The sequence below is a fragment of the Chiroxiphia lanceolata genome, chromosome 5 (assembly GCF_009829145.1).
Source record: "Chiroxiphia lanceolata isolate bChiLan1 chromosome 5, bChiLan1.pri, whole genome shotgun sequence".
NCBI classification, from domain to species: domain Eukaryota; kingdom Metazoa; phylum Chordata; class Aves; order Passeriformes; family Pipridae; genus Chiroxiphia; species Chiroxiphia lanceolata.
Genome location: NC_045641.1, coordinates 23,255,155 through 23,273,506, shown reverse-complemented (window position 1 = coordinate 23,273,506; position 18,352 = coordinate 23,255,155). Strand labels below are relative to the sequence as shown.

Sequence of the window (18,352 nt, the reverse complement as noted above, 5' to 3'; positions counted from 1 at the left end):
TTAAAATACTGTTTGCGAGCAACTTGCAGCTCAAGGTAAGAGTATCAGGACCTGCTTTGTGCACAACTGCTGCAGCATTTCTGTGCACACAGCTGTGTATCTGTCTTTTTAGATGCAGGCAGAAAGCACTCACATATGTCATTTTTTTTGCAGGTGGTGAAATCCAATCCCTCTGAAGAACGGCCACACATAACAATGACGTTATCAAGGCACTATACACTGGGGAAATATTTCGGTGGTCAAAGCAAACCATCACAACTGCAGGACTATGCAACAAATTCTCACTCCCCATATCATGTCCGAGGTCCAATAAATCAAGTATATTCTGAAATCCTTCTCAGCAGGCTCTGTGCAAGTAAGAGGGAGCTTGTCAGCACATAGCCTCTCTTGGATATAGTGCTGGTACTAGAGAAATACCACTACGTGAGTGACAATTAAAGGATGATGGAGAATTTTGACATGCTTCCTTGACTGACTGAAGATACACACAGAGTTTGGGACATGTGGTATTTTTTCAAAAACATTATGAAATTGAGATATGCCCTGGTGACTCTGTTGTGTCAAAATGGAAGGTGGAGAGAAGAGAGGAAGTTACTTGAACTGTTGCCAAAGACTAGAACAGCTGTAGCTCAAGCAACTGTGTATTAATGATAGTAAAGAGAGAGAAATATATTTACTTGAACATTTGGAAAGGACTGCTTCAGTTCTTCAGCACTATATAGTTTTCTATTTATAGAGACACTGTAATATTTGAATGTATTTAGAAACTGACTACATTCCATTTTAAAGAGTTTTATTTTATGTGGATAGATTCCCCCTGAATATCAAACCTTTTCTCTTTAGACACTTGGTTTATGCAATTGAAAATGTCTATTAGCATTTTACTGATGATGCCAAGTTTAAACTCTAGTGTTTTTAGTGAAAACACACCTCTTCTTTATATCTTAGATGGAAGAGATATCTACTCTATTTTTTTGCATGTTCTAAAGCTAATAGATAGATTCCTTACACTTGAGAATGAGTGTAACTGTTTCAGTGTAGCATGTAAATATAGCGAATTTGTTAACATAACTTAATTTATGGTTCCAGTTTAGGAGAGTGCCCATATGCAAGAAGAACACTTATCTAAGTGCTTCAGTGTCTACCTTGGCCTGTGAGCCAAGCAAGTATTCTTCCCACATGGAAGTGCCGTTTCTTTCATGATTTTCATAAAATACTTGCCAATGTGTGAAGCCAATACCACAAACATAAGAAAAATCCCCTTTTCAAGCACACATAAAAACTTCAGGATCTGGTTATTAATCTGTCATGAGGAGCGTGCAATGCAATGGCAGCAGGAGATTTACTGCCAGCGTCCCATGCTTGGCAGGGACAAGACCTTTTCTGAATGCTAGTTTCAGTTCAGACCTTCTCTGAACTGCAGCTTCATGCTGGAGCCCAGCTACATCAGCAATGTTTGCAGACCTTCTGTGAGTGAAGCCCCAGGGAGAGGCTGCCTGCTGGTCCCCTGCCACAGTGTTGGAAGGCCACTCATTCACAGTTATGGTGCCATGATGGGAAACCAAGCACAGTCCAGGTTTAACAGCTGAGTGACAGGTTAATGGCAACCTATAAGACTGTTATCCCTACAAATTATCCAGTTATGGATTTTTATTAATCCAGTCATGCAGCAGGCAATTAAGGCACCGCTCTCTCCCACTATCGTTAGAGAAAGGAATCTGAACCAGGTAAGTGCAGGTCTAAGAAAAGATCTACTGAGTCTGCATCATGCTTTCCCTTCACAGTTTTACATATAATCCTCCATTAGCTTCTAATTTGGGAAAGGAAGCCTCAAAGCATGTCACAGAATAAACAAATTATAGCAAGGAATCATCATCTTATTTACCTTAGTAGTGCTAGTAGAAGTAGGGTTAATAGTTCATGACACAACATTTGGGGTTTGCCAAAAATCCTTAAACTCAACAGTCTGTATGCCCAGCTATAGTTTTGTGAATTCATGCTCCTTTATGTGAGATATGTAGGGATGCAATGAGAAATTGTTATGCAGTATGGAGTTTGGCTTCCTAGGTAATAGGAGTATCCTCAAAAAGAGGATCTGGCACATCTAGTTTAGGAGACCTTCCACTATGCTGAAAAAGCTCCTAATTTAGACAATTACATTTTGTGAGATGGTGTGATTTTCTCTGTTTCTGTATAATATGCTGCTGATTGCTTACAGTAAATGTCTCCAAATTTCTATGTAAGGTTTTCCCTGGTGTGGAGCTTTGCTCGAAAAATGGGTCAGGAGCTGTGCATAAATACCGAAAAAACAGCATTTGTTTTTGAGCAATATGATTATCTAAAGAATATTGTATGCAAATGATATAATATATTCTCTTGGGTCTGGAATTCCAGAGCTTCACAGCCTTAAAGCTGAAAGATATAATATCATGTCATTATTAATAGGTGATGCAAAATACAACCAGATGTCTTCAGTATTAAGATGATCAATAATAGGTGTATTACAATTCTGCTTCTGTTAAGATATGGAGGTTTTTTGGTAGCTCATTTAAATCCACATGCTGTTACTGCTGTTGTTCTGTACACAAATGTCTTTAAGGTATGAACTGCGATTTTATGTTTGGTTTTTTTTAACCAAAGCCTATTGATGAAAAGGAAAGAGCTGACTTTGTTATATTGGAGCTGATATCAGTGAATGTGCAATTCATGAGTTCTAGTTTCACCACAAAATGGTTTACACATGCTGTACACCCAGATGTCTTAATGTTTTCCAAATCCTAATATTTTTCAAGTGTTTTAAGTGGATATTTTCCTGTGTTTTCTATTTCTTACATGTCTATGTACATATATATTTGTCTGTACAGAGTCATTGGTACAATTTGCAAATTGATCTTTATTTAAATGAGTTCTTTGAATAAGCTTTTTTGAACACTATATATGATCCATGTAGTCTTAGGAATAAACAAAGGAAATGCAGACTAAAACAGGTACCAAGCTACATTTTCATTACGTAACTTGAAAATGTATCTAGCATCTCTAGGTATGTGAAAGATGAGAGCTGAGATTGACATGCAAGGATCACTTGCTCATATACATTAAAATTTATGGATTAAGACAATAAAAGAATCACTGTGTTTGTATTCCAGTGAGAGCATGTATTGTTATCAATGATTTACTCTAGAATTATCATATCTGCTGTGATGTTTTGCCTAAATAAGCATTAAAGTGTTCCTATATTCCATATATTTACCTCAGTCCCATTACTTACCATTAAAATAGCAAAGGACCTAACTGTCAAGGTGAGTTCCACCTCCTAATATAGACATAAGTGGCCCTGAAATTGGTGGTAGGATTGAAATATTCAGGCTGGGAAACAAGTACACTGAAAAGTAAAGTTTCCTGCTCAAACATTCCCAGCAGCACATGGAGTTTAGAATAGAACCGGGCTGTACTTTAAGTACAGGTAGAGAGAGACTGGAACTATGCTGCAAAATAAATACTCTGACATACAGAGCAGTAACCTCAGCTCTTATTGCATCCCTTTAAACTCTAGCTGAAGCTGGAGCATGATTTACCAGTGTCAAACAACACTGCATTGCAACTCCTCGACTCTCATATTAAATATTACATAGATGTTGAACTGTGAGTTTGAGCCTTGCAGGATAGATGGCCACCATGATCAAGTCCATCCTAATGAGTATCTTTGGAATAACTGCCTATAATAAAAGAAGATTTCTCTATTTGTAGGGAAGTGCCTTAAGAAGTCATCTCTTTCACAGTGTTAAATACAAGGCCTTTGTTTTTCTCTTCTGTCACATATTTAAGGGACATCAAAGTCAGTTTATTTGCTTAGTGGGTGGAGTTGCAGGGCATCGAATTACCTCAAGGTTGAAATAACCACTAATAGTTATGCTTCTGTTGCTATGTTGAGCCAAAGAGAATGCTTTGAAGATGCAGATATGTGTGATATTAAGTTGACTGCAGTCCAGGGATCTTTCAGATTACTTTTTTAGAGTAAAGCAATTTTTAGAGGTGCAGTGAACTATTTGGCATAGAGTCAAACTGCTAAACAAGTCTCTGTAGGCTTACATGAAAAATATGGTCTTACCTTCTTGTTTGCTTGCTAGCCTTGCATCTGGCTTGTTTTACCTCACTGTTATGACTATCTGTACTGGCTCTACTCCACATTAGTCTTTTTTTTCAGATGACCTTAGAAGTTTGTGTTTCATCAGACCAGCAACTTCTGGAAATCTAAGATGTGATTGTTGCAAATTCATACGTTTTTCACAATTCTTCAAAGTATCAGTGATTAATTTAATGCTTTGTCAATTCCAACAGCAAAAGTTCTAATGAGTGCTACAGAGGTAGAACAAGCTTCTTATCTGGGGCAGTGATTTTCTCTGATGAATTTAAAACAGCTGTGTTGTGTTAAGTAGTTAGTTTGCATTAGCACTTAGCTCTTCATGGAGCTTGCCCTTACCAAGCAAAAATCCATCTTTCAAACTCCACCGTCATCTTTGCACTTGTAAATCTTCAAAACACCAGAACAGTCAGTGTATAATGCAGGCATACTTGTGTATTGGTGCTGCAGTATTTACTGGTACCTTCACGTTATCCATTGAACAGAAAAGCTCTGACATCACAGTAAAAATATGTGTTTTAGCCTTACTCGCCTGTGGTTTGATTGTACTAAAAACAGTGCTACATGACAGTCCAGGCCAGTACCTACTCAAGTCATTAACTTGAACGGTCAAGATGAGCCTGTAGGGTCACAACAGGGGCTCGTGCAGCACAAGTTTCTGTTGCAATGGACTTCTCCCTTTTCTAGGTTTTTTCATCTGGCTGGTTGGCCAGCTCCTCGGCACTTGTGGCAGCCCTTCCTGCAATCCCTCAAGTACATTCAACGACCTTGGCAAGGGACAACATGTTAAGGAGCCCTGAACTGAAGATCAAGCATATGTTCAAATGAAATCTGAACCAAGGTCTTTGTGAAACACAGCATTTATGCAGCATCACCTTGATTTCCTATAGAACTGAACTTTCCTAATGAGGAGCAGGATTCAGTCCTTTTCAGCTGAAACTCAAATAACAAGGTCTTTTCCCAGCTTTTGACAAACTTTATCTCCACTGCTTGCTAACATGGAATGAAGAGAGGGAACTGCTTTGCATGCTCCCACCTAACAGACTGACATGAGCTGTGTTCACACATAGTCAATGCAGTCGGCGTTTCCCTCATATACCCCACTGTGGGGACAAAATCCTCCCAGCAGATGGTTTTCACTATTGTGATTTTTTATCTGTCTTGAGCAATGCGGTTAAAACAGACAGTACCTGGCTCAGTGTCTGCCAGTAATGTTTGCCCAGGTGCCGCTCTCAGGTTGCTGGGTAGATTCTGGGTGAAGACAAGACTGCAGAATTAAAATCCTTGAGTGAGGAATCAAAATGACTCAGACACCTTTTGACAAAGTCAAGGCAGTCATGAAGATCTCACTGCAGATCAAGTGAGTAAAGTTGTCAGGAGCCCTTTAAAGTCAGTAAATTCTGTAGATTATTTTCAGGGTTTGAAGACCAGATCTGTATTTGGCAGAGTTTCTCACTTGTCATGTTCCAAAAACATCTTTTATGTTTTCTTTTATTCTTGTCATTATCAGCTTCTCTGTTACAATTCTCTGGGACTAAGGAGTTTGAAGCATGATTGATGCTGATCCTGATAACGATTGTGTAGCCTCCCCAGACGGTAGTCAAGTCGTCTCATAGATCAGAAAAGTTTTATTATTTCTGAAGGGTTTTGTTCCTTTAAGTCCATATGCCAGCTCCAAAGTTTCTTTATATTTACAGAAATTTTTAGTTATGATAGCTTTAATGCCTCCAACGTATTCAAAAAAACCTGTCAATCCCTATTTATCCTAATAGGATGGACTTTAGGCCTTGAAAACCTCACCTTGCAAACCATTAGATAATGCAGCACCCAGAATGATGTAGCCCACAACTGGCTTCCTTTAAAATAGAGAATCACAGTCACATCTTCATCTATAATAAAGCAATGTTCTCTTCTACTAAAGTTTTTACTGGAGTGATTACAATTTTTGGACTGATAGGTGTGGTTTTCTTCATCTCAGGGTGTTTGTCAAGCTCTTTTTACAGCAAATGGTATCTATTAGCTACTGTAAAATCCTGTTTCAACATCCTTTGAGCACTGTATCCTGCCCAGTTGTTATAAAACACAGACATACAAGATGGTAAAAGGTTAAATCATAGCAGTTCTTACTGTTCCACCCATTACTATTCCCTCAATTCTACATTGCATCATTTCTGTACAGTAACAAAGAATCAGGGTGTAGTAACCTCTTAATGCTGGCTGTCTGCACAGCTCTCTAGACTGTCTGCATGGTCTCTAGAACAGTTCAGCTCTGAAGCCCTGATAGAGTTATCAAAATAGCACACCTTTAGCTGTGAAATGCATCCAACAGAGCCTGCAGACATATTCAAAACTCACCTGTTGGGTCAAGGTCAGCCTGGAAATCAAGGACAACAGCTTCTAGAGACTGTTTTCACACACCAAAACCTGGTTTCCTCCTTAACTCTAGACATTTAACTGAGGCATTGTAATTATGATTGTGGTCACACTAGGCTTCTTTGTAATCATCACAGGAAGACTGAAATCTGAATTATTCTCTAGAGGTGTCTATTGTTTCTACAATATTATTTACTGTAAAGAGAACCTGAAGTAACTCTCAGATTTTTCTGATTGGTGCCTAAAGTTTTGAGAGAAGAATATCAGTTCAACAGATGGGGCTGTGGGATTCCTTGGGTAGGTAGAAGATGTTTTTACATCCCCCCTCTGTTCCTTGAGACCAGGATCACAAGTCCACTACCACCACCACCACCAGGATATGCTCTCCAGCATGGAGAACATGGAACATTCTCAACATCTGCTCTTGGAGCCGCTTGATTGTTTAACAGTTCGCTGGGTCAGAGGGAAGCCAGCCCTGCAGGTATTTTGGTGAGCTAAACATTTCATGGTAGCATGGGATATACAGGTTCAAGACCTTTCATTTGGGTAAATGAAGAACAAATCTCCATCTACTGCCTTACAAGAGGGCTAGATGAATGTCTCTATGTGAGAAACGCGGAGCTGACAGGCACTTAACTCCTGAAAATAGCAGAGATTCTTTTTCAGGCTTGAGGCTATATCAGAGATAGTACCTGATTGGTATCTGACAGCTCCAGTTTCTAGCATTTATGCCTGTATCAGAAGTGCATGGAGAGCCCAAGTAACTTAGGGACTGCTGACCCCTGTGCAGTAAAAAGGTCTAATAAGTGTTAAAAAATGAGCCTGACATGTTGGTCACATCCCCCATTTTGGCTCTGTGAAGAATTTATTGCCCTGAGCACCTCTCCACACCTCAAACACACAAATAAACCCCAACATAACTTCCCTGTGTGTGGCTTATAGCTATTTATGTAATTGTTCTCCAACTAAATTAAAAACACTACAGTATATGAGACCTCTATGAATTAAAGTGTGTAAACTAATCTGGACAATTTCAGATAGTTTGAGTCGGGCAGCTGTTAGATAGCAGCTATGACAGTTGGGTGAATGGTAGCATCCCTGAAGAGAGAGGGGAAAAACAAATGCTGAGCTGGAGGCAGGAGGGAGCTGACAATCTCTCCACAAGTTTGATGCAGGCAAACTGCATCCTTCCCCACCGAACTCCTGTTGGTGGACTTTTCTTGCAGCTCCTGGGGTTTAAATACCTGGCTTTAAAATATCCTTAAAATAATGTGAATAAATACAAGTACATATACATATACAATTACAAGTTTGTAAATGAGACAAAAAGGGTCAAAATCAGGAACTTCTAAATGTTTGGTAACTATATCTAACTGTGTCTAGGGAGCTCAGGAACTATAATGAATCTATAAAACAAGTTAACACCTGCTCCTCACAGTTCTGTTAATTAACATTCAGTAGAGATGCAAGTCATTTTAATGAGTGATCTGTCGCTCCACAGGAGACAGTCTGGAGTGAAGTGTCTGTCTAGACAAGGCTGCGATTACCACATTTTGTATCCGGCAAACTGTCTTCCATGCTCCTCCAGCCAGGGCAGTTGGGTTATTTCCTATGGTCTGACGGATTGAATATCAACCATTTAGTCATTATTTGTCCCTCAAGTTCACTGTAGTTTCTAGTTTTGACTAGGCATACTCCAGGCAATCTGTGTTTTGATGGTGGGAAGGTCAATACAGGTGCACTGACCTGCCTGTAAGCTATCAATCCCCAAATAACAGCATCAGGGTCTCAACACTACAGAATACAGTCCTGCTGGAAAAGAATCAGTGCAGTGGCACAGTCTAATCTTTCTCAAGTAAAGTCACTACCATACACCAGCCAAGGGCAGCACTTGCACATCTAACAAAACTTCTCTTGTCCTAAAGAGGTGCTCCCTGACATGGATTTGCTTCAGTTTATTCCATTTGGAAACAGTAAGATAGACTTGCTCTGTCCACCATAACCAGGTCTCTGCCTCCTTCTCATGCTTGGGGAAGCTAGGATGGTCCTGCTGCTTCCCATCATCCTGGCCACACATTTTCTGGGATGTTTGTAAGTGAAACTACACTGACTATTTGTTGCCTGGTTCAAGGTTGTCATTGCCTCTGCTGAGCACAAGCTTCCTACACAGAGTGTAGAAGATCTGAGGAGAAAAGTCCTTTGGCACGTTTAACTGTTTGACAGTAATTCAACCACAGACAAGTTGCTGAAGTGAAAAGTATGGCTAATGTCCAAGTGTCAGCACACTGCAATATAAAATGAAAGAAAAATCAAGTCTTGATTTACAAGGGCTCTGGTAAAAATGCTATGACACAATACTGGTAGATTTGGAATAGGGATTTGTGTCTTCAAATCTTTCACCAAGTAATATTGAGGGACCTAGCCTTGTTTTTTTGTTTCAGATGGAATACTTGTGGTTTTTTTCTCACCACACAACTATATTAATAGCAGTGCAAGCTGATGTCCAATCCTGGCCTGTTCATGCATGATATCATTTTGAAGAAAATGTAGATAGCCAGCAGAAGTTTTCAGTATCTTTCCAGGTTATTATTGGCAGATTTAGAAAAAACTACTATGCAAGTGTCTGAGAAAATGCCTTGTTACAGCCACATATTCAACTGCTATCAATAGATGTGTTTCCTGGATCTGTAAATACTTTGTGACCATCTAGTCAAGAATGCAGATAATTCTGTTTTGTATTAATGTCTTGCACATAGTTACAGCATGTGGACCAGCTACCTGTTCATGTTTAGACTTCTTTCTCCAACTGTTTACATTTTTATTTGAAAAGATCCCCAAAAAGGGCTTCCAGATGGCAATGAAATGACAAACCTCTGAAGCCCAGAGTTCTTCAGATTTGCTCATGCTTTACTTAGATGCACGCACTTTAGAACATGAGTGCATGCAAAGAAATCATGGTTTCTCCTGGCATATCTAGACAAGTCCTGCAAACACGTAATTCTCATCCTCTTGCAAAAGCATTCCCAGTCTTTTCCCTTTCCTGCCTTTCATTCCTTATTAAAATCTTTTGGCCTTTCTTTTCCACTTCCATAATTTTGCCTTACTTCTTGTGGGGTTCCACCCTTTCCATTTCCCCTTCCCCCTCACCTGTCTATGGACAAGTGGCCAACCTAATTTTTCCAGTCTCCACACAGCACCTTAGCCTGCCAACCTGTGAAGCTGTGGTCTGCATCAGCTTTATTCTGGACAAGTAGTAAAGGCATTGTAAGCAAGAAAAATGATATGCTGCATTAGTTTTTGCCATTGCCATTTGCCTCCATGCTGCAATTGATTTCAAAAGGATTATGAACTGTCTTACCAGCAAACAGAAGTGGCAAGTTGCACAGTTTGTTTCTTCAAAAAGTCAGAGAGAGCTGTCTAGCCATGTACGATGACCTCCACATCCCAGCAAGCCTGTGGACTCAACATGCCTACCCAAATTGAGACTCCTTGTGTTTACAACTGGGACCCACTGTGTGACTAAAAGCTGTTAGAAGCAAAAGTTGTGAGAAGTCAAAAATTAAAACTAGGTAGGAACACATTTTCATTTTTTATCTTCTCTTACAAGAGCCATCCTTCATCTCCCTCCTTTTTGTTCTCCAGCGAATGAATTTCATCAAATCCCTGTTTTCACAGAAATACATCCTACCTATCCATTTATCTTTCATGTGCCTGTATAGAGAAAGTTACATTATGTATTTACACAGCAATTGTCCTCCTTTTTAGCTGATTCTCATACAGGGATAGTGTACTAAAGGAAGGAAAGTTTTGTTTTGTTGGAGACGTCTGATTTAAATAGGTGGAGCTGTAACATAGCAGATTCAGGATTCTGGTGAGTAAATTGCACCAAGTCTCGCACTCACACATGCATAAGTGGTCTCAGGAGTCGTATTGTAAAGCAGTCTACCTTGTAACACATCACTTCGGCATACAGCTTTAAGTGTCTTAAAGTTTACTTCTATAAAAAAGTTGTTTCCATAGCTCCTGGCCACTTTCTGAAAGTCACAGATTCTGCAGCTAGGGAGTAGTTTTACATCTGATTATATTTTTTTTAAACCAGTTTGCTTATTTTTGTAAGGCAGGTAAATTTAAAGCTAATATACAGCCCCCCTATAGCCACAAATAATACAATGAAACTTTGTCCTCCAATATGGCTGCAGGGATTTGATCCAGTAAACACTTACTCTTAAGTTTATATGACGTAAATATAGTCTGATATAATTTGATTTAGCAGACATTTATTTTTCTGCTTTATTTATACTGTACAGATAGTGCCATTTATTCCTTGAAAGTATCAACAGGCATAAAATAGAGATCATATGGAATACTTGGAAATTCTGGGTTTTTTTATAATTAGATCTGAGAATGCATTCCTTTCCCTTTTGAATACATATGATTCACTTAACACTTTGTATTTAGGCCTCCGTTCAAGCTATGCTGCATTAGTTTTTGCCATTGCCAGTTTCTATAACAGTACAAGTCATTTTTATTGGTAAAAATAAGTGACCAGTATTTACTCTCTGTACTTAAATTCAGTTTTTGTTTTGGTTCTGTCATTATATTCTTAACTCTCAATTTCTACAATTACCATAAGGAAAACATTATTGGAGACATTAGAGTTGTCATTGCTAACAATAGCATCTTCAATCTCAAATGAAAAAATAACAATAATACATCAGTTCTTCAAAACCACGATAATATAAAATTTGTGACAGCTACAATAAAACACAATATATTGAGTTCTCTTTCATATATTTCTGCACTTGAATCACACACTCAAGCTTCCTCCTTCCTTCCTTTCCAATCATGAAAGCATTTAATCACATATGCCCATTAAGTGGTATTTCAAAGCACAAGTCAAGTATCACTAAGTCAGTCTAAAAATCTTTCCTGTTGAATCACCTATATTGTTGGCCAGCATGCTATAATATCCTGTATAGCCTGAGGATGAGATAAACAAGAAGTACACAGAGATACTGGATTTGCATGCTAACGAAGTCAACCTTCTGGTAATAAAAATAGAAAGCCCCTATCACTTTCCTCCCCTTTGCTCCAACAGATATTGAAGTGTAACAAGCCTTGGAAAACACAAGATGATAGATATCACAGATATCACAGAATATGTCAAGATATCGATAGTCATTTCTGGAAAACAGGCTTATTTTCCCTTCCTTTTTTTGGTGTTGGACTAGGCCTGTTGTATATCATCACAATGTTTATCCATGAACGACTGGACTCTCTTGGATGCTTACAGATAATACTCCTGAGGGTGCAGCTGAAGAGGATGTATGTTCCATTAAAACACAGATAATGTGATACCTACCACTGGAAAACAATTCTGAGGAATAACATATAGTGTACGCTCAAAGTTTGTTATACAAACATATTCCCTAATCACATCTGTAGAAACAGCCATAGACAAAAAAACCCCCCCAAATCATTGATAGTAATGAAGTACCTGTCAGGCTTTCACACACAGAAGTACCAAACATAGCTGTGGCAGAACAATGAGCTGGAGTAAATTCTAATGCAACTGCTGAGGATAATTAGGAAATAAAATAGATTATATCTACACAAATAAGAAATTAAAGGACTTGATAGTCCTGCCTATTGTCCTTCACTGCCTAAAGGACAGGAAAATTCTGAATCACAAAATAATTAAATTTTCTGAGCATTAACAAAGGTTGACAGCATTTGCTGTGAGGGCACTGAAACTATAGAAATATACCTAATTCTAGACAAAAGAGGTCAATAAGTTGGTTCTGAGGCTGTAAATAAATTGTTCATTTAAGAGGGAAATTTAATACTGTGTGTACTATTAAAAAAGATACTTATGGCACCACAGTACTTAATCTTACAGCTGTGTTTGCGAGCTCCTTTACACTTCATATGGGGAATCTTTCACATACCCTAGGAATTGCAACCAGCAAGAGATCCCAGGCCTCTGGGCAACAGCCCTGTCTCTGCAGGATGGCGAGGAAAGGCAGATGGAGTGACAAATTGCCCAGCTCCACTCTCAGAGTCAGGATTAACCATTGCACTTTGAAGGGACTGACACACTTCAATCAGAAGTGCTGGTGTTTGTGGAGTCCTTTATCACCCAGACCCTCCAGGGCAATGTTGGACCACATGCCTCCTCCTTGCCTCTCCTAGCAAAGACTTCTGGCTGTACTAGCTCCTGAAAAGGGTTGGGTGGAAGGTGCCTTGCCCTACTCTCCAGGATGAATCCCAAGTCATGTTTACTACTGACTATGTTGCGCGAAGGGATACTGCCCTCTGCTCACAGGAGTAGGGGAAATTTTAAATGTTCAAGTTCCACACTGACCCCATTTTCACTGATGGTCACATTTTTGCAGCTGCTGAACTGCTCAAACATCTCAAAACACAAGAGTCAAAGAAAGGTTTCAAATAAATAATTATTGGCACAATAGGAAACTACCAGTGGGAAGGGCATAAAACCACAGAAAATATTCCCAATAACTTAAACTATTCTCTTTTATCCCCATGGCCTTAACTTTTGCATGATTTAGGTCAATGCTATTACAAGGTTGCTGAGATGTCAAATCCCAGCTACTTTGATAACTTGCCAGTTTAGCAGAGTTCAATTAGTTGGGGACAGCCTAAACCCTGTAGACTTTGGCATCTTGCCTGTGGCTACACACATTTTAAACCACAACCACCCTGCCTTATGCAACAGTGTATAAATATCACAGCTAAAGGGATATAATAAGGGTAAGGTTTCCAAAGCTGAAAGACTTTCTGTGACAACAGTGTTAAAAGGTTTAAGTGGGTTCAAGTACTACAGTGCCAGGCCCAGCCAAAAAAAAAAAAAAGACAGGTTAGAAAGAGAGAAGGGGGGGATCATTGAGGAGAGGAAATAAGAAGGTGGCTCAGGAAACAGGTAACATGTAACACTGACTTAGAAAGATCTAGAAAAATTCTAAGAAGGATTTGATGTTTATCATCTAACCCAGTCAAAATTTTTTTAAGTTTTATAAAACTTGTTTGTGCAAGGTATCCTGTAATCATTTAATCTTAAAATGGACATTTATGAAGGGACAGATTGCCATCTTAATAGGGAGTTTTTTGCACCTTGATTTTTAAGATCTGTTCTGCTCATTATCAGTGAAGACACATAAGTTTACATGAGCCTTGGATTACCCAGACCGTAACTGTATGAGATTTCAATATTTTATTTATTTTCTATTTTTATCAATCAAAAAGTGCCAAGTGGGAATGGGGCAAGATGTGAAGCAAGCATTATTGAGGCTCTAAAGAAAAAACACTGAGGCAGATAAGACAAAATTAATACACTGAAGTGGGCAAGATCATTGAAATTGGGGGAAAGGCAGACAGTGAATTATTTGAATTTGGAATTTTTTTAATGTTGTCATATAACAAAAGCAGGCCATGCATTTTTTCCCATCACCACCACACTGCAGGTAGGAAGTGACTACTTCTGTCACTGTTGACAGAATACCATTCCCTCACTTCTTCCTAAACTTCTTCCTTTCAAAACTGACTCTGTAGGTAAATTCACTTATATGATGCAAGTAATCTGATGACTGGACCAAATGCGTTGTGAATTAGGCATACAGCCATACCTCAAGGAATGAGGAGACAATAAATAGAGTGCCAGCCTTGTGTTACGACAGTTACAGAGTAGATTCTTCTTTTTCTATCATTATCCTCACTCAAAGGATAGGTAACTCATTAGAAGTTCAATTAACAATGAGAAACCAAGGACGTAATCATGGTTTTGATGATGATGTGCCATCTGACAACAGAAAACTAAATAGCCCTCTGAATCTCAGTTCTGTCATCACAGGATGGCAACAGTTCTATACATGTGAATAATGTCACTTTTATGAGATGTAGCAAAATCATTGCTATGAAACAGTTGTGTGGAAAGTGATAATGCAAATTAGCCATTGGGGCAGGAACATGAATTGTGTTGCAGACAGCACTGCTCTCAGAGGAGCAGTTCCCTCTCCTTCCTCTACCTGTTTTATACCTAAAATTCAGTGACATCCACTGGAGAGAGCATGTTGCTTCTGTGCACACACACAGAGTATCCTTTTCTGCTTATCTCAGGAACTTATGTATAAAGCTTCCACATACAGGAACAAAGTAGTGGTGTTACATCCTTAGGGGAGTATAATTTAAAACTAAATAAGGAGTACCACCAAACATCCCCACTCCACTAAAATAATTTGGATTCTCCCACACACTTGAGCTACTCTTCACCAAAATCCACAGTTACCTCCTAGCACCAACTCTAATCTCATACACTTCATCTACTAAGTAAAAAAATAATTTTTTAAAATAATTTTGCTTTAAGTTTGAAGAAAAACATTAGGAAATTTTATGTCAGTAAAAAATTCCTTTTTTATTACCTCCTGTCTCCAGGAGCATTTCTCATCATTCTCAAAACAACCAGAGAAATTAACTGATGGCATAAAGGTTCACTGTTATCAAATACAGTTTTAGCGCTAATTTAAGTTTTAGTAGGAAGTAAGGTCTGGGTGCAATTAGAATTAATAAGGGGATCTTTTACCCACATCTTTCCCATGAAGCTTTGAAGCCTTTACAGCATTCCCTAGATGTATTTTACTTAATATTGGTATGCCCAAAATATGCCTCAGGAGTAACTCTAGAAAATACCTACTTTTAGGCAGTCCATATCAGAGAACAGAATTTGCCAGCAGCACTTCAGAAGAAACCCACACCTACTTCCAGAATCCCCCAGAACACGAGCAACTCTCAAGCACTCATGTAAATACTGGTAAGTCCAGGATGCTGCCTCTAGATTTTTGACCACAGGGAACAGCAGGTCCGTAGTCAGTCTCAGTCCTCTCTTCCTAAGCCCCAGCTTTCTGGTAACACATCACCAAAGATACAGTCAACGTAGATTGCCAGGAGACCTGCTCAGCAATTGCTTCAGCAATTGTCTAGAATTATGGGATACAGAAAGCTTAGTTTTCTTCTGGATTCTTTGGCAAGGGATTGTGAGAAGCCTGCTCCTTCCTTACCTTCGAGGTCCTACTTCTCCATTTCCTATATATCCGTGTACCTAGAAGATGTGGTTCTGTACACCGTGTTGTGCAGTTATTACAAAGATAATGTTAAGGGATAGCTTTGGAATCATTACATTTTTTGAGGTCTGTTTGTGAAGTCTCTCTCTGCCACCATGTCATTACTGGATGCACTTTAATTGCTGTCCCAGTCATTTGTGAACTCAGCATGCTGGGTCTGAATTAGCAACAGTGTGTACTTTCAGTCTACAAATACTAAAATGAAAAATACACTGATAACAGCAATAATGTTAAACCTTCAGACAAGAGACAAAGGGATCTCGGTGGGCTATGCATGGGAGAAGAGGCATCTCTTTTCCTCTCTTAATGTCCCTTCTGCCTCCAGCCTGACCTTATTGAGGGCCTGAGACTTGTCTACACAGAGATCACCTCACAAGAGAGATGCTGCACTGTGAGGGAGCACTGCACCAAGAACATAAGGACTCATGGCCTGAAGTCCAGGGTCTCACTGCGTATGTCCCTTCTCACTGAGGGTACATCAGTTGAAGAGTGAAGTTGTGAGAGTACTCTCCCAACTCCCATCCTGCAATGGCTCTGCTTTGGTACCACCATTTTGCCAACAAAGTTCCATTCCTTCAACGCAAAGACTCAGCATGTCTGCAGTTCCCAGGGGGATGGGTGCCATTGTGCAGTCAAGAACTGAGGGGGATTGAAAGTGCATCTTTTGTATCAGAAGTATAGAATTTGAGCTTGGTCACCAAACATAATAAATGTCATAGCTGAAGGGATAACCTGATATAGAGAATATGGGAGATTTTTCCTGTTTGGATGGCAGGTTTACCTCTGCTCAGTGTTATAAGATAAGGGGATAATGGTCCCCTTGTATGTACAGATGGGATAATGCAGTTTGCTCTGTTATATTCATGTCTCTGTTGGCCTTCAGAAGTTCCAGGAGAAGGAAAATAATCTTAACAAAACTTTCAAGAAGGGTGACTTGTTTAGCTGAAGTTAATTTTGTAAAAGAAGTTAACTTTGTATGTACTTGCATCTAATAAGATGGCAGATTAGATGCATCTAATCAAGGTACATCTTATTGTAGTGAAAATACTAGCCACTGCCTCTTTAAAGAGCTAATTGGCCCATCTTTGAAGCACATTATTTATCATGTGATCTGCTTATTCACACAGATTATGCACAACAGAGTACTTCTTTATTTCACAGTGAAAAAAAAACTATATATGTAATTGACTCTGTCAAGATCACATTCATCTACATTAAATAGTAAGATGATAAATGTCCAGTCAGAAAATACCAACCTGCTTAAACAATTGGTTGTCTTCTTCTTAAAATAAAAAATGTGGGCATTTTAGCATAAATAGCCACAGATAGCCCCACCTTGGCTAGAGAAAGTAAGATAAGCAGTAAGTCTAATTTATCTTCCCTGATTTATAGTAAATTTTGTTCAGAGGCTTGGCACTTGACCTTGGCTAGGATTCTGCTTCTCTGTCTCTGCATCCCGCTCACGTTGTTGTCTGTATGTAGTGAATGATCTTCAGGCACAGAGGGTTCTGAAGCATAAGTGAATTAGAATTAAGGACTTCAGAAACATTTGGGAAATTTCAATAAATTTTGGTAGATCAACAAGGTATTTCCAAATTGCGTCCCTTTGCAGGTTTGCAAAGCACATAACATGCAAAATAATGTGTTTGCCCTTCCCTTCTTAGCAGCAAACTGACTCACACACAGACACACAGCTCTAGACTAACAGAAATAGTCCTGTGTGTGCTGCCTTTGCCTGGGGAGGAGAGTACTGTTGGAGGGAATAAAGGAGAGAGATGATGTAGCAGGCGGGAAGATAAGAGGCAGGAGAAGGGAGGAGGGCAGAGAAGTGGGATCTTGTTGGGAACCAGGATGTGACAGTTAGAGAGGAAGGTGCAGGGGCTGTGGGAAAGGGGGGAGTGGTTCTAAAGGAAACAGATGGGAAGAGAGGCAGATGGGAGATTAGGACTCACATAGTAATCCAAACTTCTTTAAATCAGATGGTCATGCAAAAATGTAGTTTGCTTCCAGTCACTGCTAGAGATTGAACTGGATGATCTCAAGGAGTCCCTTACAATTTATATTTTTTTTTGTTTAGCATCAGCCCTCCAAATTGCAAATGTTTTACTTTACACAAGTGGATATGATCAAAGGATTTTCTTAACTAGATAAAGATGATTGTACCAAAAAAAGTACACAAAATCAGATCCCAACACATGGGAACCCAATAGAGGGGTAATTTATTTATGGTGCCATATACAAAATGCTGCAAATAAGAGTGGAATTTTAGAAATCAATATTTTTCTAACTTAATCTTACATTGCTATTAGCATATAACGTTCTGTAGCTAGTACAGAAAAATTCACATGTAAGAATTTGGGACCAAGAGTTGCATATTAACTTTAAAAAATATAAAAGCAAACAAACAACAACCAAACCAACCAAACAAAAAACCCAAAGAGAATAACCCTGTTAAAAGGAAGAAATAATTTCAGAACGGATGATAAATGCATAGAGCAGATAAAGGAACTCCTGAGAAATTCTTGTCTGCTAGACCAGGGCTTTGAATGAACTTAAGAAGATGGAGCCAGGAAGCAGTAATGAGGATAAAATAAGCCATGTGTCCTAGAATAATTAGATAATTCTCTGACACAGCCCACACATTTTGGCTGGTTCAGGCCTGTTTCATGGCCGGTTCCCTGTGTTCCAATGTCCTTCATCCATT

At 39.1% G+C, this 18,352-nt stretch overlaps 1 protein-coding gene across 2 annotated transcripts in view; it reads left to right on the top strand.

Moving 5' to 3' along the window:
• CPED1 (cadherin like and PC-esterase domain containing 1) overlaps window positions 1-3,140 on the top strand; it is a 147,897-nt gene extending 144,757 nt beyond the window's left edge. For both annotated transcript variants that reach the window (XM_032687428.1, XM_032687427.1), the window contains exon 23: window positions 154-3,140. In XM_032687428.1, coding sequence (XP_032543319.1) covers window positions 154-381 — 228 coding nt within the window. In that variant the 3' untranslated portion in view covers window positions 382-3,140. The remainder of the gene's footprint in view (window positions 1-153) is intronic.
• Window positions 3,141-18,352: the final 15,212 nt, after the last annotated feature.